At 35.3% G+C, this 27746-nt stretch overlaps 1 protein-coding gene and 1 pseudogene across 3 annotated transcripts; both read right to left on the reverse strand.

Annotated features, from left to right (window-relative positions):
* Window positions 1–723: 723 nt before the first annotated feature.
* On the reverse strand, window positions 724–7131 carry LOC149004100 (protein argonaute 16-like; annotated as a pseudogene). The gene is made up of 18 exons (XR_016175613.1): window positions 6860–7131; window positions 5870–6778; window positions 5591–5751; window positions 5360–5476; window positions 5172–5279; window positions 4994–5056; window positions 4795–4908; window positions 4550–4711; window positions 4358–4470; window positions 4108–4244; window positions 3883–4013; window positions 3607–3672; window positions 3014–3077; window positions 2647–2758; window positions 2485–2558; window positions 1496–1590; window positions 1353–1384; window positions 724–999 (listed from the first exon to the last, which is right to left on the reverse strand). The product of XR_016175613.1 is annotated as a protein argonaute 16-like (transcript).
* Window positions 7132–17685: 10554 nt separating this feature from the next.
* On the reverse strand, window positions 17686–27104 carry LOC149004101 (protein argonaute 16-like). Of its 2 annotated transcripts, none has more exons than XM_089168168.1 (23): window positions 26983–27104; window positions 25527–25778; window positions 25234–25439; window positions 24924–25139; window positions 24704–24840; window positions 24505–24602; window positions 24324–24421; window positions 24042–24204; window positions 23785–23901; window positions 23597–23704; window positions 23425–23487; window positions 23227–23340; window positions 22976–23141; window positions 22785–22897; window positions 22534–22671; window positions 22302–22432; window positions 22027–22092; window positions 20262–20325; window positions 19898–20009; window positions 19735–19808; window positions 18761–18855; window positions 18618–18649; window positions 17686–18264 (listed from the first exon to the last, which is right to left on the reverse strand). In XM_089168168.1, the coding sequence occupies exons 2-23, from the start codon at window positions 25776–25778 to the stop codon at window positions 18089–18091; spliced, it is 2739 nt and encodes a 912-aa protein (XP_089024294.1). In that variant the 5' UTR covers window positions 26983–27104; the 3' UTR covers window positions 17686–18088. The 2 variants fall into 2 exon arrangements, with proteins under 2 accessions (XP_089024294.1, XP_089024293.1); XM_089168167.1 differs by having other exon boundaries at window positions 25527–25781.
* Window positions 27105–27746: the final 642 nt, after the last annotated feature.

The following is a 27746-nucleotide window of genomic DNA, read 5'->3' on the forward strand; positions in this document are numbered from 1 at the left end:
TTTGTAATTCTATCTCCCCCCAGAAAATATTTCATTCTAGAATAGTAAATTTGAAAATAAAGTTACTTTCTTATAACTAAACTCCTTTTTTAAGACATTGGGAATTGAATGATCCATATTCTTTCCTTTTTTAAATGCCCCCAAATTCTTTTTTCAATAGTGGAAAATTCATTACTATTATGTGAGTATCTTCCCAATGGCTTTCTTTTTACAATGTAATAGTTTTGAAACTATTAAAATAAGTGAGTATCTTCTGCTGATGCATTGAGAGTATAACTAAAACTTTTCTATAGTAATACTTTGAAGTGGAGATACATAGATGGTATAGGATAATGGTTGCCCTCAAATTGTTTGTTTTGGTTATTCTATACCATCTAAGTATCTACACTTTAAAGTACTACTATCTCAACAGAAAAGCTCCAACTATACTCCCAATGCATCAAATGTTCAAACTCTATATTCTTTTGCTGATGCATTGGGAGTATAATTGGAGCTTTTCTATTGTTGAGATAGTAGTACTTTTAAAGTGTAATACTTAAATGGTATAGGAAAACAAAAACAAACAATTTGGGAACAACCATTATCCTATACCATCTAAGTATTTACACTTCAAAGTATTACTATCTCAACAATAGTAAAGTTTTAGTCATACTCTCAATGCATCAGCAGAAGAACATAGAATTTGAACATTTGGGTGCAACCTAGGGATTTCCGTTTTCCCGAGTTCCCTAGGTTGCACCCAGACGTTCAAACTCTATGTTCTTCTGCTGATGCATTGAAAATATAGCTAGAACTTTTCTGTTGCTAAAATAATAATACTTTGAAGTGTAGATACTTAGGAGTTTTTTCTATTCTTGTGGTTGGAAAGCTGTCGGGGGAGCACTAATACTTTAAGTGTAGATACTTGGGAGCTTTTCTGTTCTTGTGGTTGGAAAGCCATTGGGGAGATGATCCCTAATCTTTGTCGAGCAGCAAGACGGGCATAGCAGATTGGTGCCACTGGAGAAACAAACAAAAGCCAGATGAATAATCAGACAGTGTGATAATTACACAACAGATACAGGGGAAGTAAATATTTACATTAACCTTAGCAATTATTTTTCCTTCTCTTTTGCTGCCTTGAGAACAATACTGATAAACTTTGATCCCATGAAGCATAGATTGACCATTCCAATTTCAATTGATAGTCATCATCAGGGTTTCACAGTGCCTCACTAGTCATGGTTCACACTGTAGAACTTGATGATGACTAGAAAGGATCATGACACCGTATCTGATTGCATATACTGGGCTAAGCTGTATCAATATGAATCTATGGCCTTATAAAGAAGAATGGAATAGGATGAACTTACCAATTGATATAGCAGTTGTGCTCCTCTGGTACCTGAATTAATCCACAAGAATAATAATAATTAAACCATTTGGTGGGCTTATTAACATAGCCATCTACAGGATATAAAGAAAGATACTGGGATTAAAATGATGGTAAGCTTACAAGTAGGACAGTGAATGAACAAGGCTTTGCAGACCATCCACATTGAAACCAATTTCATCAAGCAAGACATGGTAGTCCGCTGGACGTGATGTACCCTTTTGTTTTTTATCATAAAATAAAATGAAAAAGAAAGATATTGAGTCATGGGATACAATGAAACCAAAGAACAATAAAATTAAGGTACAGCCTACTGGTGAAGCATTAAACATTGTATAAATAAGGGAGGTTGATGCAAATTTATAGAAGATCTAAACACAAAGCTTTCACAGTTGCACTAGAATATGTTCTATGATTACATTCCCTTGGTCATCACCCCATCTAGATACATTGGAAGTTGGATCGTCTACTGAAAAACATCAGTCATGCATGAAAATGTTTGAGACAACCAAGATTCATCCAAGGGACTAACAATAATTCCACGAGGAGGATGAATACCACCTCTATAAGAGGTGAATGCCTTTACATTGGGTCAAATCTTTTCAACAGAAACACAAATATCATGGAAAAGCAATGGTATGGTAATAAAATTTAAAAGGGTTTTGAATTTTCATTGTTTCAGATAAAACGTAACAATGACAGTTGTTTAAGGCACTGCCTAGGTGTCCTTCCAGTAAAAGGGTGTGCTGTTGGTTTCTCTTCCAACGTCACCAATACAGCAGGGGGAAAAGAAAAAGAAGATATGTACTCTCAAGACTCCCCTATACCTATGACAAGGAAAGAATCCAAACCATAAAAGGGGTAGCATCCTACATTTGAAAGAAAATATGGCAAAGATGTTGTCACCTTTTTCTTTTTCTTTACATTTTTCTCCGGATGGTTGGGGGAATGAGGGGGCCTTTGAGATATTTAAAAGCAGAACAATTTTGTTTTTTATTCAATCTTTTTCCTTCAAGACAACAACTGATATTTTCACTTCAAATAATCTAAAGTCTTGTATACTTTATAGAAAACAATAATTCTGCTAGATATGCATGGACAGAAAGACTTACTATCATTCCATTTTGAGCACACATATAGAAGTCATAGTTCCTCGGATGTACCACTTTCATATCCGCGACTGTGCCTGTACAGAAAGAACACAAAGATGTGAAAGGTGAACTACGTTTGCCCAACTTGCATATCTAACCTCATTATCTTTTGAATGTACTAACCGGGTGGCACATTTTCAGGGGCGCCAGCTTGGAAGATCTTTGTGTGATGATTTGTCTGAGCCACAATCACAGTTAATTTGGGAAGCCTAGTCTCACCCAGATGTTGAAATGCCTGTGACAAACTTGATGATTAAAAATCCAAATCATTCAGAAACAAAATAAAATTTCAACTCTTGTTTAACAGACCAGAGCCATGGCCAACTCTCAAGCAGGCACATAATATAATAGATCTCTCATAGTAGGGTTATTCATATGCCACTTAAAATGGCCACAAACAATCTCATCAGGATGAAAATTTGGCAGGATATAACCTTTGCTACAGAATGAACGTGAGAGGAAGAAAACATCTAGCTTGATAGGGAAAAACCTTTATGACTTGCTCCAGCTCAATGTTCAGAACTTGGTTAAACTGCGATTCACTCAGTCCATCCCTGAAAACATGAGCAAATTTCAATTTCACTAAAAGAGGTAAAGGAAAGAAGGAAAAAACAAAAGGGGAAAGGCAAGGAAAAAAAAGCCCCAATCTTGATGGAGAAAGCAAAGACATAACAAAACTTGTTTGGCCCCACAAAAAAAAATCACAACAAAAAACATAAGAAAGGATTAAAAAAATATTCATAATAATTTTAGTTGTATAACTCCCAATGCAAAAAAGTTTGTAGGACATAAATTTCCAGGTGAAAGAACATTTGACCAGATGTTCTACCCTCAAAGCATAAGAACCAAACCAATAGCTAACCATAAATCATATTCAAGCTATACCAATTGGAAAAACCCAAAGCATATATCAGAACATCCTGTGAAGAGATCCAACCTCAACTATTTAGTTCAGAATCCCACCACACACCAAATTTTGTGTTATCAGACCCAAATATACCAAGTAACTCTTTTAATGCTTCCTAAGCCCATAAAAACCAAGTCTTGGGCAAACAGACAATCCTTCCAACACAGTAGACATACCTAAAAATGATGACCTGCTCTGGTTTGCACGAATGGCTCAACAGATAGAAGTCATCCAGTAACTCCCTGCAATCCATTAGACAGCACATCTTTCAACACTATGAAAAAAAATTAAGGCATCAAAATATGTCAACAGCCCTAATGAATCTACAACAGTATCTAAGGAAATTTGACGGGGTAAACAAATTTCTCTTTAAATTCTGGCTAGAAATAGGACTATTAAAACAGTAAAGTTTTGTCTATTAATACTAGGGATATTGTTACAGAAAGAAACACCTCATAATGCCATCATCATCTCCATTTGCTAGTGGTTTGTACAAAGAGTCAATCATCTCCACCTTTGGAGATTGAGTTCTTACAGCTGCCCTATACCTTGATATCAATGGCCAAGATATGGAACCAACAGCCTGAGAATTCCACAATACTGAGATCAGCAACAGAATCATCAGGATGAGCCAAACATAATATACAAAATATAAACCAACATGATAGTAAGAATACCGCAGCGATGGATGGGACATCAGAATGACCAGGATAACCATGGGAAACATTCATCCCACGATCATTGTAGCAGTGTCCTTTACGAATGGAATACATAGAGAAAGCTCAATTGCCAAAAAAGAATTTGTACCTCCAAGCTGAAAAGCGAGGGTAGTATAAAATCAAACAGAAGCAAATAAATTAATAACCTGAAACTTCAAAAGAGGAAAAAGTGAAAGCAGGAATGAGATCATTTGTCAATCAAGTTTACCTTGGAATTGATTTTCAGAAGAACATTTGTCAGATACTGATCATTGAGCTTAGTGGGGGAAATGCACTATGTAACAATCCCCTCTTCATGAATGTTTTTCTTCTTCCAAGGTCCTTGATAATGGAAAACCAACAACTTTTAGAAAACAAATGGAATGAATGTATAACGTTTAGAATAAGCACACAAACATACCATAAATATCAGAATTTTTTTTCTTTGGCAGTACACAGGATAAATTGAGGCCGCTGAGGAAGCTTAGCTCTAATCTGTTCAAACATCTTTTCAACCCTTACAACAGGGCCAGCCCTCCTCCAGGGGTTCTTCTTCAATTAATGTATATGGACGCTTGATATGCTGAAAAGCAAGAAGAAATTGCAACAATAAAAGGAAGCACCTTGCTAGACTTAAACTGTTAGAACAATCACAAGGTAACTTACAATCCCCTTATTTCTTCCACAGTAGGTAAGTTTCCGAGAGACATGGCACATATCACAACGGGAAGAGAAGTTGACAGCTATCCAGTGATCAATTTGAGTCGCGTCCAGTAGTTTCTGTAGGAAAGATGAATCAAAGTGACATATATTTATTTGATACAGTAACACGAAAAAACAAATGAATCAATGCAAAGACAATCACCTTATTATTAAAGTTCCATCGTCCATTTCGAGGGACACAATCTTCATTATTGCCAACCTTTAGCTGGAACCACAGGTACACAACAAGAATGAAGGTGATAATTCAAGTGGAAGATGACACCAGACTAACCAAAATATGAGAAGGGATTATCACCGGGGGGGGGGGGGGGGGAACTCACCGTTGGTGCATTAAGAACACGACCCTGAACTGCAGTTAGCTTTTTCTCAATGGAAATTCCACAACTAGCAAGTACTGGATCTTCATCATATCGGTATTTATTCACAGCCTACCATAAAATGCGTGTGAGAAAAGATACAACACTAAAGAATAAGCAAAGCATGAATCCAAGTGAGAGAGAAAACCTACATTTATCAATACTTGAATGCGTTCCTGAGGCCTTTACCTTGATTTTTCAACTAAGGCAGATCTCTGTAAGCTAGATGGTGCCTTTGTATATCTTTGCAATGACACAAGCGAACAGAGCTGGAATAAAAGGTCAACAAGAAAAGGTTACACAAGGAGAAGGCGTAAATGCATTGCACATTTGCACAAATATATAAACCCAAAGCCAAATAGGAAAAGAAAAAAATTTCCAACCTCCAATGGAAGGTAATTGGGCCACTTCGATTACCAGCATCAAGGCATGGCATGTAATCAGAGTATGTTAGCTTAATTTTATGGACTGCGTAAAATAATCATAAACTGTAAACTCCATCACCTGGTCTTCATCATTTCCATTTCTCACTTTCAACGTGAAACTTTGATCAAAGAACAAAACAAGATTAGAAGTTTTTGCCACCAAATGCCAAGGAAAAGAAAGAATCTAAAAGAATAAAAGTTTTGTCGTAGCTAAAAGCAATGAAGAAAGGAACATACAGTTGCTGGTTGCAGGGCTTCTCACTCAATCATGTAATTTTGAATTCCATATTGTTGTGTATTGCTTTGATCCTCATATTCTTTTGGCCGGGGATACAGAAAAGAGAGATGTTAAAGAGTTCTTTACCTTTGCCTAGTCAATCTGGGAAGGCAGCATCAAGAGTTCTTTAACTTTGCCCAGTCAATCTGGGGGTGACCCCTTACATTCTGGTTGTCTTGGCAGTTAAAAAATTAATAAGAGGACCAGGAGTCAATATCATTGTTGTGAAATCTGCCATACGACCAAAAGAAAAAAACTCAATATATTGGAAAGAAGCAAATATAAAGAAGCATAAATGTGAATGGTATAACTATGTAATCAGGACACACCCATATTCAAGGATAAACCACTTTGTGTGAGGTACGCAAAGAAAACCTCGGCAACCACTAACTCCCTTGCCTACTTGTGTGAAGTTACACAAATGTAACACAAATTATCTGGATACTTGTGTGAAGTTACACAAGTTATTTGGAAGCATCCTTTTTCCATGATGACTTGTGAAGTTACACAAGTTCCATGATGACTTGTGAAGTTACAAGGCAGGGGAGTTAGTGGTTGCCGAGGTTTCTACTCAAGCTTTCGTACCACACAAAGTAATTTATGTTGAATATGGATGTGTGTTCCGGATTACATAATTATATAATTCACATTTATGCTTCTTTATATTTGTTTCTTTCTAATATAATGAGTTTTTTTCTTATGTTTCCACAACAATGATATTGACTAGTTATACCATTCACACTAATTGTTTCTTGCTTTTCGGTTGCTTTTAAAACTGTACTCGTCGAAAACAAAATAGAATTAGAACTGTATCTCATTAAAATTGTTACGAAAAACATAACTGCTCCGGTTCACTCTGAATTCTTCTTCTGAAACCAGAAAACAAAATAGAATTAGAACTGTATCCTCATTAAAATTGTTACGAGAAACAGAACTGCTCCGGTTCTCACCCTGAATTCTTCTTCTGAAACCAGAAAACAACAGGAGTGAACCAAGAACCGAATCAGCTCCTTCTCTCTTTATGCGCAGACCAAGAACACCAACAGCAGCAGTGTCTTCAATGCATCTAAGCCAAGGCATCTAATCCTCCATGTAAGATCCAACCAATAAGATCAAGAGAAACTAGGTCATACGAGAACCAAAGCTCCAACCACGCTACAGAAGAAGAAAACGAATGAGAGAAATGAGAGTGAATCGTGTATTAACCCTAAGCCCCAAATTGTATATATATAAAACCCTGAATGATCTGAATGACCTTTCAAACAAATCAATAAGACACTTTTACCAAAAAAAAGCAAAAAACAAATCAATAAGACACTGTCCTAACACAATATAAAAAGACAAATATGCCCCTTACATATTTACAACAAGTGATAACAGAGAAGATAACAAAGAAGTGGAAGGAAATGAGGGGTTGTATGGTAACGATTCTGTGTCAATTTCCCCACTTCTGCACATAATTCACTTTTTATGCTTCTAAAGTAGGCAAATTTAGCATAGAATCTGCATTGAAATCTTGTATGGTTTGACACAAATAAGCACATTTCTCTGCCCATCTCGGCACATAATCTTGTATGGTATCTATGACTTCTGCCAAAATGAGCACATTTTTTAATAAAATATTTAAAAAGATAAATATAAAACAGTTGTAGACACATTTGTCTTATGACTCTTGTTATTCAATGGAGGAGTAGTAGGATGGTTAGGAACCTGACGTCTCAGTGAAGAGGTCATGGGTTCAACTCCTACGGCAAAAAAAAAAACTTCCCATCAATAGTTGTAGTCTTGTAGACACATACTGCATTGGAAATTTATGCCTAAAAACTGCTAATAGTATGCATTCCATTATGGATTCCAGAAATAGGAATCTGGGCAAAATTGGAGGTTACACTAGCTCAATAGTTGGACCTTGAGAGCATAATACACAAACAGAGGTCAGGAGGGCAGTCACAAATGCAAGGGCTCCTCTTCTCGCGAAATCGGTGTGTCCGACTTGATGCTCTTCTTCAACCTCCAATACAAAGCAGGCAGTGAACCCTGATCAGCGTCACAAGCATCACTTGTGCCCGCAAAATCATAGAGAATTGCTTCTATCGACACAAGAAATTTTTGTGCCAAATGCCTGGTTCAGCTTTTGCTTAACCAGCACACAAAAAGCTGAACCAGTTTACCATACATGTTTTTGCTGAATTCTGTGCCAAAGTGAGCAAATGGCACAAAATAAATGTGCCAGGATCGCTACCATACAACCCCTGAGTAATCTCCTTTTATAAAGAGGCACAAGCGAAAATATATTAATTGCATTTAAAAATAGAGTTATAAAAGAACAATAATTAATAAAAATCAAAACAAACTAACAAGTTGTCCTTTTTGCCGAAAGTGGTTAATCAGAATAAATCAATCACTTTCCGTTTGTATCAAGCCAGCTCAGAAAAGGTTAAAAAGTAACATTTAGAATTTGTTTGCTTGCAAGAAAAATGAGACACGGGAGTTGAGGGTCTCTTTGGTTACATGAATTCAAAGATTTGGAATGAATAGAATTTCAAATCTACAGATTCATAGTTCAAAAAATTAATTGTTTGGTTGGTTTCAAATCAATTGAAGTTCATAGAGTTCCGTTGATTGTTCTACGTGAATCCACAAATTTCATCAATTTTATACTTATAGTTAAGGGTGTCAATTGCGTATTGAAACTGTTTAACCGTACCGAACCGCGCCGTCTAAAACCGCACCGTACCATACCATTCAAAATTCCGTACCGAAACCGAATTTCTTCGATATGGTTCCGATTTTAGGTACTCATACCGTTAGTATGTACCAAAACCGTACCGAATTGGTATTGTACCAAATTAAGGGATATTTATATAATTTTATAACGAAAACACTTCACATTTCCCCTATCTATAATTCCCTATTTCAGTTTTTTGTTTCGTCCTTCACTCCTCTTCTTAGATTTACTTATTTTTTTTCCTGTTAATATCAAATTCTATCAATTGTTTGGTTGCAATTTCATTAGGATCTTAATGAACTAAAAACAAAAGTGGCATGGGTTTGTTTGTACGAAAAGTGTACCGCACTAGATACCGTGTTTAAACTGTTTTTCCGTATCGAATCATTTTTGCAAATACCGAAACCGTACAGTATAAATTCGGTACAGTACGGTTTTGGTTTTCGGTATTTAAAGTTAGTACTGTACCGAAACCGTATTGAATTTCTGAAACTGTACGATTGACACCCTTACTTATGGTAGAGTCCATGAATTTCATCCAATACTCAGTAATGACTTAATTCACGTTTTTAGGCAAAAAGTGAAATCCCTGTATTTCATAAATTTATGGATGTTTTACAATAAAAAAGATATAAATATCAGATTCATGAATTCAAGGATTTGAAATCTCCAATACTGACTTAGGTATTGCCATTAATATTAGTATTATATTTGTTGATATATGTTGATATCATCAATACCTGATAAGCATGCATTTACCATTATTTATTTGATTTAATTTCCCATACTTATTTAATTAAAGAGATCTAATTGAGTATTTTTGTGTATTTTTCAGGAATAAGGAGATTTTGGATATTAGAGATAATATGGAGTAAAGTTGGCAAATATATTAAATATTGGTGGATTTTAAATCATGGCATTCAATCTTGCTGCTCAAGAAATCATGAAAAGTGAGATCTTAGCCAAATTGGAAATAGGTGGAGGTCTAAGGAACAAAATTGGTAATAAATCTGAAAATCGGGTAAACAGACCTACCTTCAGTATTTTGGGCATATCTCTCTCGTATGAGTTTGGATTTCGATGTTTCAAGATGCTATGAAACGATATTGAAAATAGCTACAACTTTCCAGTTTTGAGTTTTTCCAAATTCCGAAAGAATAAAGGTCAAATCGACGGATAAAGAGGGGGGATTCATTGTGTGTGGGAGACATAAAAGAGAAGCCAACCACAAAGAAGAGAAGACGGCGAATGCGGCTCTCATCTCTCATTGCTGAAGAAGAAGACCACATCTCTCTCTCTCTCCCTATGTTTCATCTTTATTTTTCTTATGAACTTTGTAATAATGAGTAGCTAGTTCCTTTTCTTTGGGATGTAGATGAACCGTGCTTATTTCATTAATTTGATTGTTCTATCTCTTCTAGTTGATTGTGTTTGAGTTTGGCCAAAGATGTTCTATAGCTCAGCGAACTAAGCGTGCCAAGCTTCCGCGAATGACGATAGTCTTGCGAAGATAGGGCATATCTAGGAAGACCATCCCTAATCTACTTTGAAGTGTAGAGTTATATCGATTAGGGAAAAGCATTGGGGATTCGAAATCCCAAAGATCTTCACATATTCACAGTTAACGTTTTACATTAGTTAATAGATTTAGTTTAAATTTAGTTTTGTTAAATTCAATCTTAGTAACTTAGCCTTTTAGTTCCCCATAGTTCGACCCCGTACTTTCTGCTTGCTAGATTAGTATAGGATTTTATTTTTGATTGGTTAGCGACACGATCAATACCTGCTTGATTACATATCAGTTACAATCTTTGTTGTATCAGGTTGGGTGACTATTACAGTTGTGTAATTGTATTGATCACAATATTGATGATTCATTTATTAATGAAAAATTCATAATTTTCATTCATATATGTAAAAAAGCACAATCCATATTACAAACAAAATCTAAGGGGGACAATTTTCCATGTAACCTTGCCCCAATAATGTTGTTGTATTTTCTTAACCTCCAGTTACAATAGTGATTTACCGACCATTGCACCAAAGTTTACCCTTTTGCACAATATATGCAATAATCAATATAATGACCAATTTAGAAAAATGGCTTTGATAATCTAATTCTATATTAGATCAATATGGGATTGATGTCAACCACAAATTAAATTATTGTCAATTTTTTTTTAATATATTATTGTCAAACTAAAAGGGAGAATTTATTTGACTTTCTTGTGAAATTTGACTAATTACCAATTTTGATCACATAAAGTTGACCTAAGTTATCACGTCTATCAAGTTTGGAGGGTTTTATATATATTTTTTCTTTTATACCAAACCAAAAATAATAATAATAATAATGGATAATTACTGTTGCCCTCTTGTACTCTAAATTTATTACTATTTTATCCCCTCTACTTTTTAAAATTGTTAATTCAGCCTTTAACTTTGTATAAAATTATTAATGCCCCCTTCCGTTAAGCTCAGTTAGTTTACTGATGATGTGGCATCTATATATTTTTTAAAAAAACCCAAAAATAATCCTACAATTATCTCTTTACTTATTTACTCTTTTGCAAGTTGTGATATTATCCTTAATTAACTATGGAGAAAAATTAACTTTAAATTAAATTTTCTTTTCTAAAAAGAAACTACCGAATAAAGAAAAGACGTACTTGATTTTTCTTCTCTAAAAAGAAATCGTCGAATAAAGAAAATATGTGATTAAATAAAACTTAAAATAGAAACTAAAATATTAGGAAATATCAAATGTAATTCAAAGTTGGAAATTGAAAATCTCCTAATATATGCTAATCATTGTACAAAGTGTGTGGTCCCACCAAAGCCAAAATTTATTGTAAAATATAAGATTTTAAGGATATAATTGACATTCAATATAGTTTCTAAAAATGAGGGTAATATCATATTTTTATCTTCTTAATTTTAATGAAAGGCAAAATAGACATTATATATTTGATGTTAACAACCACTTAACACCGTTAGAAGTGAGGGGGCCAACAGTAATTTCATAAAGAAAGAGGTTTGATTAGTAATAAAACCAAAGTACAAGGGGCAATAGTAATTATCCCTAATAATAAATAAATTCTTATTGTAGTGCTTAGATATAAAATGGTCTACAAATAATCCATCGTCAGATTTACTTGTCTTGAATGGACCAACCACACTTCCAATTTCATAACTGCCATTGCCATTCTTTAAACCACTTGTATCCAATCCTTTTACAACAAATATCAATATTCTAGCTTTTATACCTTTGAGTGTCCTTTTTTTTTTACATCATATTTGTCCTACTTGATATGAAAATGTGGTAGATTATTTTAGTTTGATCTCACAAAAAGTTTTGAGCAAATTGCACTGGCACCCCAAAATGGAGGCCTTTAAGTACTGACACCCCACTTTATGTTTGAAAAGCACATAGGTCCCAAAATCGGGTTTTCATTAGATATATTTATCCAATTTGTCATTGAAAACTTTTTAGACACTTTTTATTATAGGAATATTTTTTAAAATAAACGGTGATTTAATGTTTTCAGTGATAAGTTTGACAAATATATCCAATGAAAATCCAATTTTACAGTCTATGTGCTTTTAAAACATAAAGTGGGGTATCAGTGCCTTAAGGCCTCCATTTGGGATGCCAGTGTAATTTGCTATAAATTTTTATTTTACTTATTTTGGGGTCGGAAGATCTCATGTAATTTTGATTATTGTAAACTTTAAGTTAATTCACGAATTAGTTCTACTAAAAAAGAATCAATAGAATTAGGTATTGGTATCAATATCAATATCATATTGGTTGATATATACCAATATCATCAAGGGTTGCTTGACTATATATAGGTCATAGTCTGATATATCAAGTTGGTTGACTATTACAGTCATGTAATCATATCGATCAATGTTGATGAACACATTTCGATATATGTATTAGAAATTTTTTCATAATTTTCATTCATATTAAAAAAGAAAAGAAAAGAAAAGAGAGAAAGAACCTAATACCAAAGACTTATGCACACCAGAGTTTGAGGGGAGAAAGTTTTCCTTGTAGCCTTACCCCAACAACGTTGTTATATTGCCTTGACCTAAAGCTATAATGTTGGTTCATTGACCATTGCACTTAGTCCTACCGTTTTGCACAATCTATGCAATAATAGATAAATGGTCAATTCAAAAGAGTGGCTATAATAACCATAATTCATATTAGATCAGTACCGATTGATTGATGTCAATGGAGAATAATATTATTGTCAAAACAATAAAATGAGAAACAATTGGACTTTCTTGTGAAATTTGACAAATAACCAATTTAGATCCAATAGATTGAACCAATTAGATCTCTTTAATTCATGTATGTAGGATTTTTTTTTAGAATCAAACTTTTGAGGGTTTATATATTTCTATCCTTATTGGAGTTTTATCTAAAACTAATGGTCTACAAGACTACAACTAATCCATCATCAAGATTTACTTATCACACTCTGAATGGAACAACTACAGTTCCAATTTTCCTGATGCGTCCAAAAATCGTTCAGCCCTCGGATTATTGCAAAACAACGTCAGACATGGATCGACTCGGTGGTCGGGAAGTCACCTTTGAAGGTTGAGTCAGTAGTTGGAACACCACAGAGCCTTGGCTAGTTGCAGAGCTTAATTGAGAGATATAATAGAAGAAGAACGATTCAATTACCTTTGTTGGGTGTGAACCTATAGATTATATAGGGTTTACCTATCATTATCAACCGTCGGATTAATCCTTGAGTCTTGTCTGTGACCGTATGATCTTAGGGTTTTACTTTCCTAATCCGTGTTATTCCACATTCCTTCATCGGCACGATCGCCTATCTCGATTTTGGTGGGATCATCTCTCTTACTATAGCGGTTAGGTCTTCCATAATGATTAAGTTTCTTCATACTCTAAGTAACCTCTGGGTTAGCCATTCGCTCCGGTCTTGACTAGAACAAACCGACCGACCATTGTTCGACTCGGTTGGTCTATTATTATTATTTTTACACAGGACCCCATGTTTAGCTCACTTGCTTTTTACACAAAATAACAATATGGTAGTTTTCATCCCTTTGTAGGTCCTTTCATTTTAAACTTTCACATAATGTAATAAAAATTAAATATATGCCTTTTCTCAATAAGTCTCTATATTTCATACTCCTACTAGTTCATAACAATGTCATGTCTCAAATACAAATTGAAAGTTTTCCAAAAATTTGATACTGCAATTTTAGCCTAAAAGTTTTAATGAAATATTTTAATTCTTAATGTGGAAATCTGGACCTAAAAATTCACCCACTTAAAATAATAGAATATCAATTTTTTTTATTTGGATATGAGGTTTATCCGGGTCAGCTGCACCACGATTACATCCTCAAGGGAGCTTTTATATAATTAATGCTGCCGAATGAGTGCGAACCCAAAACCTCCTCTAGGAAGGCTGGGCCTTTAACCACTTTACTAACCCATCATTGGGAATAAAATAGAAATATATAAAAAGAGAAAGCAACCCAAAGCATGAAATTGTTAATAATTTTATAATGGATCACCTGATCCCTATTTCGATTAATTATTATTTTAATATCTCAAATTATTAAAAATAGAATCTCGATTTATAATCATGAAACAATTAAGCTTTTTAATAATCATATCAAGTCCAAGTTGGACATGAAGAAGACGTATGATCGCATTGAATGGGAATACCTCAAAGCAATCTTGTTGAAGATGGGTTTCTCTACTCGATGGGTTTTCTTAGTGATGAGTTGTATCACATCGGTGTCTTATAGCTCCTATTTAATAGCACAATTAATCACCAAATCATACCCTCTCGAGACATTAGACAATGTGATCTTTTGTCTCTGGAATTATTTATATTATGTGCTGAAGGATTGAGTGCAATTATCCAAGCAGCGGAGGAGTCAAAATTGATCAAATGTATCAAGGTAAAGAATAGGGCCCCATGTTTAGCTCACTTGCTTTTTGCAGATGATTGTTTATTATTTTCTAAACTAAAGCTTGATATGGTATGCAATTTGAAGGCATGTTTGGACTTATATTGTAAAGCTAGTGGCCAAGCGGTGAACTTGAAGCAGTCCAATCTTTTCTTTAGCCCCAACACCCATGTCAAATTTAGGAGATAGTTATATTCAAGGTTTCTTATACCATTGGACCAACAAGATATCTTGGTTTGCTATCCGTGATTGGAGTATCTAAGAAACAAGTTTTCAAAGAGGTGATGGATAGAGTGTCAAAAAAGATGGAAGGGTGGAAAGTCAAGCTACTATCACATGCGAGTAAGGATATACTTCTCAAATCGGTGATTTTTGCACTACCTCAATATGCTAGTTCTCATTTTTTTTTTTTGTAAGAATATGCTAGTTCTCATTTTAAACTTCCCAAATCCTTGCATGACAACATAAAAATGCATAGGCAACCTTTTTTTGGGGAGAATTCGGTGAGAAAAATAAAACCCATTGGGTTTTGTGGGAGAGGATTTGTAGACCCAAATGTAAAAGTGGTCTTGGTTTCAAAGAGTCACAACTTCAAAATTTGGTCCTTTCGACCAAAGTTGCTAATAGATTGTGGGAAAATCTCAATTCTTCATGGGCTAATTTTTTCAAAGCAATCTATTTTCCTAATTGTTCTTTCTTGGAAGCCATTGTGAAGACTCGAGCTTCGTGGGCCTGGAGAGGGATTATGGAGGGCCAAAAAATTATGAAAACAAAATCTAGTTTGGAGGGTTTAAACTGGGCAGCATATAGACATTTGGCTGGACCATTGGTTACCATCGGCTCATGGCTATACAATACAATGAGCTAAACCGTCTGAGTGCTCACTAAATTGGGTATCTAAGTTAATTGATCCAGTATCAAGAAGATGGGATGATATGCTACTTAATCGTTGGTTTCAACCAATAAATATACAAGCAATTCGCAAAGTACAGTTGTACTTATTCCCTTCTCAAGATTCTCTAATTTGGATAGGAGCAAAAAATGGAATTCTTTTTGTTAATGTTGTTTATCAGGCCCTATGTGATGAGAGAGACTCAAGAAGAGCAAATGACCCTCATGGTCTATGATTCCAGAGGCGGTTTGGAAGGGTATGTGGTGAATGAGAGTTGCTCCAAAGATTAAAATTTTTATATGGAGGATGCTAGCAAAAGGTTTAGCAATAGGGGCTGCCATGAAACGACATAATTTTTAAGTCAACCCGATGTGTTGTTGATGTGGGAAAGAAGAAGAGACCATTGCACATCTATTTTTTGAATGCCAATTTGCAAGGAGTACATGGTTTGCAAGCATGCTTGGTTATAAATTACCAGAGGATAGGTCATTTGGTTTTGTTTGCTGGTTCCAACAACTTCTCTCATTTCAAGGTGGCTCAACAAAGGACAAGTGTTTCATGGTGAGTTTGGGCTTTTATACCTGCTGGGGTTTATGGGCTACTAGAAATGATCTAATTTTTCAAAGCAGCTTATGGACTCCTATTCAAGTGGGGACTCAAGCCTATAAAGTCCCATTCATCTACTATAACCTCTCAAAGGGCCCAAAGTTCTAATGTTGAGAATGTCCATCAGGTATGGAGACGCCCCAGCTAGGCCTTATATGAAGCTAAATGCAGATGCCTCTATTATCGTAGAAAACGGAAATACAGTGTTGGGCTTCATTCTTAGAGATTGTGACAACACACCCGTGTTCGCTGTATTAGAACCTGAAGCAGCCTCTTTGGCGCTAATGACAAAAGCCCTCGCTATGCAATCAGGCCTACTCTATTCTTTGGCCAAAGGAATGGACAATGTGCAGGTGAAATCGGATGCTTTGGACCTAGTTATGTCCATTAATCAAAGAAGACACTCTGCGGCCCACGACATTCAGCCCATTTTAGATGATATTTGTCATCTTAGTGGTGGTTTTTTGGATTGTAAGTTTTTTCATGTTTCTAGGAGGTGCAACCATGTTGCTGACCAACTAGTAAAGAGGGCCCAGTTAGTTATGGTTACAAAATGGCCTATATCTGATCCTTGAATTCAAGCGCTTTGTTCTCTTGTTTCCTTGGCTTAGCCGTTATAAATATGACTTCATTACCCTAAAAAAAAAAACTGAATCCAAGTGAGACAAAGATCCAATATTATTACCAAATCAATGTTTTAGATGAATCCAAATTGACAGCTTAACTGGATGGGCTGATCATTGGTTTGATAAAAATTTTTTGATTTTTTTTTTTAGAAATTAGAAATTTATTAATTGTGAATAATAAGATAAAATTAAGTTTTTATCATTGACATTTTTCCATAGGTACAAAGCTTGAGGATGACAATGAATTTCCTGGATGAAACTGAAGGGATTCAATCAGTAAAGCCGCACAATAATTCAAACTCTCTGAACATGACATTTAAATGTATAACACATGAATAAGGTTGGTTGAGCGATTGGTTTTCTTTGTAAATATTTAAATCTAGAATAGTAAATTTGAAAATAAAATCACTTTCTTATACCTAAACTCCTTTTTAAGACATTGGGAATTGTATGATTCAGATTCATTGATAATAGAACAAATTTGTTCAAATAAAGACTCCAGCTTTTGTTTACTAGTTGATCATAGAATAAAAATTCAACACCTAAAATATTTTATTTATTAAAATAAATGTTTCAATATTTGTTGTGGGCCCGGGACAAAAAGAGAGAAGAGAAAGTGAGGTTAGAATTTTACATCAACCCGCGTGAAAGGAAAATCACAAGAGTGTTTGGGGCCTTGCTTTGCTTTAGCAGATGCAGAGTTGCTACATGGTTCTTTAATCTGTGTTTAAAAGACGAAACGACCTGCGTTCTATAATCTTTCATTGAACTGATAAATTTTTATTTTATTTTTTCATCAAATTAATAAAAAAAAAACTAACCAGTGCCATAGCCTTACACAACTAAACAAGAAGAAAGAGCAGCAGTCAATACTTTCCCTTTAGGGTATGAGAAAATAAAATTATTTCCCCCCAAATTGGCTTGTGATTTTAACAAGGCACAAACACTCTGACAAGCAACACAAACTGAGAAGTTAATATGAAAAGCAGAGACAAGACACTGAAGAAACCAAAAGTTACAAAGCTTAACTGAGCTAATTATCAAATCTTCACGGTTCAACAGATATGAACATTGAACACCTCAATATCCCAATAAGAAGGGAAAGATCTCAGTGTCTTCGCTTAAGATGTACTTAAAACTCCTAGCATTTCAAAATTGCACGATTTAGCAACTATCAGAGGAAGGATTTACATATATAACCGTTTGACCCCCACCCAAAATCTGAAAACCCAGATTACAAAAATGAACAACTTGGGGGCAACCATTCTCCTATACCATCATCTAAGTATCTACATTTACAAAGTAATATTATCTCAACAATAGAACAGCTCCAGCTCTAGCTACACTCTCCAATGGATCAGCAGAAGAACATACTACTTTTAATGTTATCGTGCAACCTAGGGAGCTCAGGAACAGGGATACTCCCTGATGATGTTATACCTCCGTGTCCTGAGGAAGTATCTGAGAAATCCTCAAACTTGATAAACTGGCTCATCTGTTGAGCAGCGAGATGGGCATAGCAGATTGGCGCCACTGGAGAAACAAACAAAAGCCAAATGAATAATCAGACAGTGTGAAAATTACACGACAGATACAGGGGAAGTAAATTTTTACATTAACCTTGCCAGCTATTTTTCCTTCTTTTTTTCTGCCTTGAGAACAAAACTGATCAGCTTTGATCCCATAAAGCATATATTGGCCATTCAAATTTCAATTGATAGTCATCATCAGGGTTTAACAGTGCCTCACTAGTCATGGTTCACATTGTAGAACTTGATGATGACTAGAAAGGATCATGACACCGTATCTGATTGCATATACTGGGCTAAGCTGTATCAATATGAATCTATGGCCTTATAAAAAAGAATGGAATAGGATGAACTTACCAATTGATATAGCAGTTGTGCTCCTCTGGTACCTGAATTAATCCACAAGAATAATAATAATTAAACCATTTGGTGGGCTTATTAACATAGCCATCTACAGGATGTAAAGAAAGATACTGGGATTAAAATGATGGTAAGCTTACACGTAGGACAGTGAATGAACTAGGCTTTGCAGATCATCCACATTGAAACCAATTTCATCAAGCAAGACATGGTAGTGCGCTGGACGTGATGTTCCCTTTTGTTTTTTATCATAAAATAAAATGAAAAAGAAAGATATTGAGTCATGGGATACAATGAAACCGAAGAACAATAAAATTAAAGGTACAGCCTACTGGTGAAGCGTTAAACATTGTATAAATAACAGGAGGTTGATATCAAATTTATAGAAGATCTAAACACAAAGATTTCACAGTTGCACTAGAATATGTTCTGTGATTACATCCCCTTGGTCATCACCCCATCTAGATACATTGGAAGTTGGACTGTCTACTGAAAAACATCAGCCATGCGTGAAAATCTTTGAGACAACCAATAATTCCACAAGAATGATGAATACCACTTCAGTGAAAGGTGAATGCCTTTACCTTGGCTAAAATCGTTTCAACAGAAACACAAATATCAGGGAAAAGCAATGGAATGGTAATAAAATTTTAAAGGGTTTTGGATTTTCATTGTTTCAGATAAAACGTAACGACAACAGTTGTTAAGGCACTGCCTAATGTCCTTCCAGTAAAATGGTGTGCTGTTGTTTTCTCTTCCAACATCACCAATATAGCAGGGGGGAAAAAAAAGAGAGAAGAAGATATAGACTCTCAGGACTCCCCTATATCTATGACAAGGAAAGAATCCAAACCATAAACGGGTTAGTGTCCTACATTTGCATGAAAATAAGACAAAGATGTTGTCACCTTTTTCTTTTTCTTTACATTTTTTTCCAGATGGTTAGGGGAAGGAGGGGGCCTTTGAGATATTTAAAAGCAGAACAATTTTGTTTTTTATTCAATCCTTTTCCTTCAAGACAACAACTGATATTTTCACTTCAAATAATCTTAAGTCTTGTATACTTTATAGAAAACAATAATTCTGCTAGATATGCATTGACAGAAAGACTTACTATCATTCCATTTTGAGCACACATATAGAAGTCATAGTTCCTCGGATGTACCACTTTCGTATCCACAACTGTGCCTGTACAGAAAGAACACAAAGATGTGAAAGGTGAACTAACTTCTGCACAACTTGCATATCTAACCTCATTATCTTTTGAATATACTAACCAGGTGGCACATTTTCAGGGGCACCAGCTTGGAAGATCTTTGTATGATGATTTTTTTGAGCCACAATCACGGTGAATTTGGGAAGCCTAGTCTCACCCAGATGTTCAAGTGCCTGTGACAAACTTGATTATTAAAAATCCAAATCATTCAAAAGCAAAATAATTTCAACTCTTGTTTAACAGACCAAAGCCATGGCCAACTCTCATGCAGGCACATAATTTAATAGATCTCTCATAGTAGGGTTATTCATATGCCACTTAAAATGGCCACAAAAGATCTCCTCAGGATGAAAATTTGCAGGATTTAACATTTGCTACAGAATGAATGTGAGAGGAAGAAAACATCTAGCTTGATAGGGAAAAACCTTTATGATTTGCTCCAGCTCAATGTTCAGAACTTGGTTAAACTGTGATTCACTCACTCCATCCCTGAAAACATGAGCAAATTTCAAATTCACTAAAGGAGGTAAAGGAAAGAAGGAAAAAAGAAAGGGGAAAGGCAAGGGAAAAAAAGCTCCAATCTTGATGGAGAAGCAAAGACAACAAAACTTGTTTGGTACCACAAAAAAAGTCACAACAAAAAACATAAGGATTAAAAAACTATTCATAATAATTTTAGTTGTACAACTCCCAATGCAAAAAAGTTTGTAGGACACAAATTTCCAGGTGAAAGAACATTTGACCAGATATTCTACCCTCAAAGCATAAGAACCAAACCAATAGCTAACCATAAAATCATATTCAAGCTATACCAATTGAAAAAAAACCCAACGCATATATCAGAACGTCCCGTGAAGAGATGCAACCTCAACTATTTAGCTCAGAATCCCACCACACACCAAATTTTGTGTTATCTGACCCAAATATACCAAGTAACTCTTTTAACGATTCCTAAGCCCATAAAAACCAAGTTTTGGACAAACAGACAATCCTTCCAGCACCCAAAGCATTATGGTCTCCCCAAGAGCTGCAACTCATATACTAACTCTGTCACAAACACCATATGTGATTCCACTGCCTTAGTTTCTGAATAAAGGAGGGGAAACCATAAGTGTTTGCAGCTGTTCGGGAATCAGATGAAGAGAATTGGAGCTGTGCAGTCAGTTCCAAAAGACCATTATGCTTTTTGTTATGAAGGAGGAAGAGGTAACTAAAAGGGTTCAAGACTTTTATATCCATCTAAATCCTATTTGATGTTCTATATTTTCCAGTTGTCCAAATACCAAGGACCTTGCTATCGCCCCACTCAGTACATTGAAATCCAACTCTGAACACAAACTGCTATAACCATCAATGCAGTTATAGCAACACTATAAATGCATGCTCCCTTCTCCCCTTCAAAACCGCTGACTTGGTTCAAGACCACCATCAAACTACTCCATTTTACAGTCATACCAACACTGTAAATGCATGCTCCCTTCTCCCTTGAAAACCACTGACTTGGTTCAAAACCATCAAAAGTCAAACTAAACTTGTTCAATAGTCAAACCAAAAACCAGATGAGATGATCAGAGAGTACCATCACGGATTAGACCCAAGTACAAAAGGATAATAAAACTCAAAATTCAATAGAAAGTGAATGCAGTTTTTAACCCTACAAACTCAATACTTTACAAGCCCATTTGATTCTTTCTCATATGATAAAGGGTTTACCCAGTGCACGAGACTCGCAACACTGCAGTGTCCGAGAAGGGTCATAATGCAAGCAGCTTTTAACCCTGCTTTTGCAGACAGGCTGTTACAGACTTGAATCCACGATCACTTAATTTTTTTTAAAAGATTTAACATGTATTCTACTGCTTTTCTCTTATTTATGATTGATGACTTGACCAATATGAGTGAAGATGGGGACAACATCCCAACTATGCCATTGGCCAACTTCAGTCTTCTCTTCAAAATCTCTATTCAACATCATGTGAAGAAGAAATAAAACTAAATTTTGAAGCATTTAACTTTTCTATTTTACAGAACTTTACAGTAGATACTATTTTGCAGAAATTTACAGACATCAATCCGTGAAAGCAAAATTTTCAGTCAAATGAAATAAATCTATAAATTTGAGATTAAAATGTAATGATTTGGATAGAAACAAACAGGTAATATCGAAATTCACCAACACAGTAGACATACCTAAAAATGATGATCTGCTGTGGTTTGCGTGATCCGCTCGACTCATAGAAGTCCCTCAGTAACTCCCTGCAATCCATTAGACAGCACATCTTTCAACACTAAGAAAAAAATTAAGGCATCAAAATATGTTAACAGCCCTAATGAATCTACAACAGTCTCTAAGGAAATTTGAGAGGGTAAACAAATTTCTCTTTTAATTTTGGCTAGAAATAGGACTACTAAAACAGTAAAGTTTTGGCTATTAATAATAGGGATATTGTTACAGAAAGAAACACCTCATAATGCCATCATCATCTCCATTTGCTAGTGGTTTGTACAGAGAGTCAATCATCTCCACCTTTGGAGATTGAGTTCTTACAGCTGCCCTATACCTTGATATCAATGGCCAAGATCTGGAACCAACAACCTGAAAATTCCATAATATTGAGACCAGCAACAGCCAACAGATTCATCAGGATGAGCCAAACATAATATACAAAATATAAACCAACATGATAGTAAGAATACCGCAGCGATGGATGGGACATCAGAACGACCAGGAGAACCATGGGAAACATCCATTCCCAAGATCAATGTAGGAGTGTCCTTTATGAATGGAATGCATGGAGAATGCTCAATTGCCAATAAAGAATTTGTACCTCCAAGCTGAAAAGGGAGGGTAGTATGAAATCAAACAGAAGCAAATAAATTAATAACCTGAAACTTCAAAAGAGGAAAAAGTGAAAGCAGGAATGAGATTATTTGTCAATCAAGTTTACCTTGGAATTGATTTTCAGAAGAACATTTGTCAGATACTGATCATTGAGCTTCGTGGGGGAAATGCACTGTGTAACAATCCCCACTTCATGAAGGTTTTTCTTCTTCCAAGGTCCTTGATAATGGAAAACAACAATTTTTAGAAGACAAATGGAAAGAATGTATAATGTTCAGAATAAGCACACAAACATACCATAAATATCAGAATTTTTCCGCTCTGGCAGTACACATAGAATAAATTGAGGTGGCCCAGGAAGCTTAGCCCTAATCTGTTCAAACATCTTTTCAACCCTTACAACAGGGCCAGCCCTCCTCCACTGGGGTTCTTCTTCAATCAATGTATATGGACGCTCAATTTGCTGAAAAACAAGAAGAAATTGCAACAATAAAAGGAAGCACCTTGCTACACTTAAAACTGTTTGAAACAATCACAAAGTAACTTACAATCCCTTTATTTCTTCCACAGTTGATAAGTTCCCGAGAGAGAAGGCTCATATCACAACGGGCAGAGAAGTTGACAGCTATCCAGCGGTCAATTTGAGTGGGGTTCAGTAGTTTCTGTAGGAAAGATGAATCAAAGTGACATATATTTATTTGATACAGTAACACAAAAAAACAAATGAATCAATGCAAAGACATCACCTTATTATTAAAGTTCCATCGTCCATTTCGAGGGACACAATCTTCATTATTGCCAACCTTTAGCTGGAACACAGGTATACAACAAGAATGAAAGTGATAATTCAAGTGGAAGAGGACACCAGATTAACCAAAATATGACAAGAGATTATCAACAAAGGGAGGGGGGACTCACCATTGGTGCATTAAGAACACGACCATCAACTGCAGTTAGCTTTTTCTCAATGGAAATTCCACAACTAGCAAGTACTGGATCTTCATCGTATCGGTATTTATTCACAGCCTACCATAAAATGCGTGTGAGAAAAGAGACAACACTAAAGAATAAGCAAAGCATGAACCCAAGTGCGACAGAAAACCTACATCAGTCACAACTTTAATGCGTTCCTGAGGCCTTTGTCTTGATTTTTCAACTAAGGCAGATCTCTGTAAGCTAGATAGTGCCTTCGTATATCTTTGCAATGACACAAGCGAACAGAGCTGGAATAAAAGGTCAACGAGAAAAGGTTACAGACGGAGAAAGCATAAATGCATTGGACAAATATATAAACCCAAAACCAAAAATATATATATATATATAAAAATAAAAATAAAAAAAATAAAAAAAAACACTTTCAAACCTCCAATGGAAGGTAATTGTGCCGCTTTGATTTACCAACATCAAGGCATGGCATGTACTCAGAGTATGTTAGCTCAATTTTACGGATTCGCGTGAAATAATCATAAACTGTAACCTCCATCTCCTGGTCCTCATCATTTCCATTTCTCACTTTCAGCGTGAAACTTTGATCAAAGAACAAAACAAGATTAGAAGTTTTTGCCACCAAATGCCAAGAAAAAGAAAGAATCTAAAGGAATAAAAAGTTTTCTCGTAGCTAAAAGCAATGAAGAAAGGATCATACAGTTGCTGGTTGCAGGGCTTCTCACTCAATCCTGTAATTTTGAATTCCATATTGTTGTGTAACGTTTTGATCCTCATATTCTTTAACATTTTTTTGGCCTGGGATACAGAAATGAGAGATGTTAAAGAGTTCTTTACCTTTGCCCAGTCAATCTGGGAAGGCAGCATCAAGAGTTCTTTACCTTTGCCCAGTCAATCTGGCCATAATCCCTTACATTCTGGTTGGCAGTTAAAAAATTAATAACAGGACCAGGAGTCAATATCATTGTTGTGGAAACATCTGCCAAAGGACCAAAAGAAAAAAAAACTCAATATATTAGAAAGAATAAAATAAAAAGAAGCATAAATGTGAAGGGTATAACTATGTAATCCAGGACACACCCATATTCAAGGATAAACCACTTTGTGTGGTACGGAAGCTTGAGTGGAACCCTCGGCAACCACTAACTCCCCCGCCTACTTGTGTGAAGTTCCTCACATCATCATGGAAAAAGGATTGTCTAACTAGAAGGCATCCCCTGTGTCAAACAAGCAATAATTCCATCAGGTCAGACTAAAAACAACCCAAAAGCAGGAAAAAACATATGGTTTGATTCTGCACCTGTTAGCTGCTTGCTGTCTAAGAATGATATCAAGCACTCTCAGTGCATCTTGAGTGCTACCCTCTTCACTTCCTTTGATAGCCAAATCAATTGACTTCAAAGGAATTTTTGTAGCAAAGTTGATTTCTACATTGAAGGTCTTGGACTGATATGAACGCTTTGATCGTTTATGGTCAGCCTCACTGGGACTGCCATTCAACCCAGGGCTCCCATTACTGCTACCATAAAATAAAATAACATAAAATCACCAGTCTCAAACAGACAAGGAACACAAAATTAAGATACAGTTATCACAGGGAGAAGACTAACCGCCTAATTGAAGAATCCTCAAGCACAACTGTGAACTCAAAGTTGTTTTGGGGAAGAGGACCCACTGTATACAAGCTTTTCTCTCCATCATAAACAAAGTTCTTCCCCGCAAGTTCTGAATTATATGTCTGGTAGAGTCTATCCATAATTTTTCTACCAATTCCCATCCCTTCAACAGGCCGTTTATCTTCATAGGAGATAGAGACCTGAAAAAAAATTACAGACTTGTAATTCTGTAAAGAACTGTGAGAAACCCCAAATAAAATACCGAATTTAAAATGTAATAAGCGTACACTATACTGAAAGAAAACTCCATCTGGGACTTTCATGTTAACTTTGAAATGGTTTGTAAGCAGTTGTATACGCCGTCCACTACTTCCAAAACCAGGTCTAGTGATGGGTGAACGCTTCGTAAGTTCCAATTTCTCAGTCTTTACATTTATAGGTAGCTCCACTTTCTCCGGATTAACATTTGGAGGAATACTTTGAGGTGGAGGAGGCAGAGATGTGTCTTCTCCTTTGCCCTGTATCCCTGCTTTCTCCATCTTCTATCCAAAAAGAAAGGGATAGTAAATTTTTAATATAGAGCCAGATATCAAATATGCTAGAAAGGGAATTTGTTCTCAAATAAAAAGATCAGACTTCAAACACCATGCAGTGATTGCAGTACAAAATTATTAGATGTTTACAAAATGATCAGACCAACCAAAAAGCTTATGAATGAAGAACAAGATATTGTACACATCAATACATATCCTTAATTGATGCCACAACAATTGAGAAGTCAAGCAATGACAGAACAGATCAACCAGAGAATAAACCTATGACAATAAAACCAAAAAATTCTTAGAGAAAAGCAGGACAAATAATCAGCAGGAAGCACAAAAAGGAGCCAGCATTAAATAGAACACCATATCTAGGAAATCAATAAATAAGTTGCAGACTCCCTAAAAGCAGAGTCAAGATACGGGAAAAGAGGTCCCTAAAAATCAAAGTTCAAGAGTCATGCATCAAGATCCTACACAAATTATCAACAACTAGAGCAGAAGTACCCAATAGAATTATTAAGAATAAATAATAATAATAATATGTGTTTTCTTAAGGGTAAATTAAACCAAATGTCATGAAAATATAGCAAGTGCCTTTTCACAGAAAGTTACAAAGTTGAAAGCGGTTCAGTATCCGTAGTTAAATGTCTTCTAGGGAGAGGTTTGTCGAATGAGGACATCACCAGCCAGTAGAAATAGCTTCAGAACCCCAGAGACACGCATTCTCCCAATAAACAAGAAAACAATCATAATAAATCAATGTCGCTAGATATTCTCAATTAAAGCAAAAGGATGCTACCGTTCCGCAGGCAGAGATGGAAATAAGATGAAAAACCAACTTAGACTTCTATTGAAGAGCCGAATGATATGAAGTGAAAGCATAAATTAAAACTCTATCGCAGTTCCAGAGAGTATAAGTAATGATATACAGATGCTAATACAACTGCATCCTGAAGTCGGAAAACCAAAAAACCTTGGAAAATAGTGAACGGAGAGTGAAGTAAACATATAAAACATGGAAAATTATACGATAGACACCTATTTAGTAACAACAACAGGATTGAAGTTGATCACAGAGAAATATTGCAAAAAAAATTCAATCAAATCTTCGTAAGCTGTACTTCTCGATAGCTATGTTAATGGAAAACAAAATATAATTAAAACTGTATACATTACAATAGTTACGAGCACCGGCTCTTACACTGAATTCTTCTTTCTTGAACAATAAAACTACAGCAGACGATTCAACTTTTACTTCGAAGCGGAGAACGGAGACTTGAGAAAGCAAACAAAAGTGGTAACAGAAGTGGAGGGAAATAAATAGGCAAAGAGAACTCCAAATCCTAATCAAACCATTACACAATGACTTTATATGTTTAAAACGAAAATTAGAGAATAAATAGAGAATAAATTAATTGTGCTTTTCTTCTCATCCTATTGACTTACATACACCACAGATAAGTCGATCATGACTGTTCATTTAAATAAGATTCTCCATCGTAAATAAGAATAGAACACTTTTAAAGTTTAAGCGTACGGCGCGTAGCAGTGTAAATTTTCCACAAAATTAATATTCTAGGGTTTCCCTTTATAAAGAGGCACAAGCGAAAAGATATTAATTGCAATAAGAAAAAGAGTTATAAAAGGAAACGAATTAATAAAAATCAAAGCAAACTAACTTGCTTTTTGCCCAAACTGGTTAATCAGAATAAATCACTCACTTCCCGATTGTATTAAGCCAGCTCCCCAAAAGCATAGAAAGTAAAATTTAGGGTATTTTTGGTTGCAAGAAAAATGAGATGGATGAGTTAATGTTCAGGAATGTCAAATAAAATGGGATTTCAAATCTACGAATTCATGTTTCATGAATCTATGTATGTTTTACAACCAAATAGGTATAAATCTCCGATTCATGAAGTTAGTGATTGAAATCCGGATGAGATAACAAAAATCCAAGATAATTCT

This window comes from Hakea prostrata, chromosome 9 (genome assembly GCF_041222555.1).
Source record: "Hakea prostrata isolate BN-2017 chromosome 9, UWA_Hpros_2, whole genome shotgun sequence".
NCBI lineage: Eukaryota > Viridiplantae > Streptophyta > Magnoliopsida > Proteales > Proteaceae > Hakea > Hakea prostrata.

Coding starts and splice junctions, on each gene's coding strand:
- LOC149004101 (XM_089168168.1), bottom strand. CDS start 25,778: ATGGAGAAAGCAGGGATACAGGGCAAAGGAGAAGACACATCTCTGCCT. Junction 22,672..22,784: donor TTCTGAAAATCAATTCCAAG/GTAAACTTGATT, acceptor CTCCCTTTTCAG/CTTGGAGGTACAAATTCTTT. Junction 18,265..18,617: donor CACAACTGCTATATCAATTG/GTAAGTTCATCC, acceptor TTGTTTCTCCAG/TGGCGCCAATCTGCTATGCC.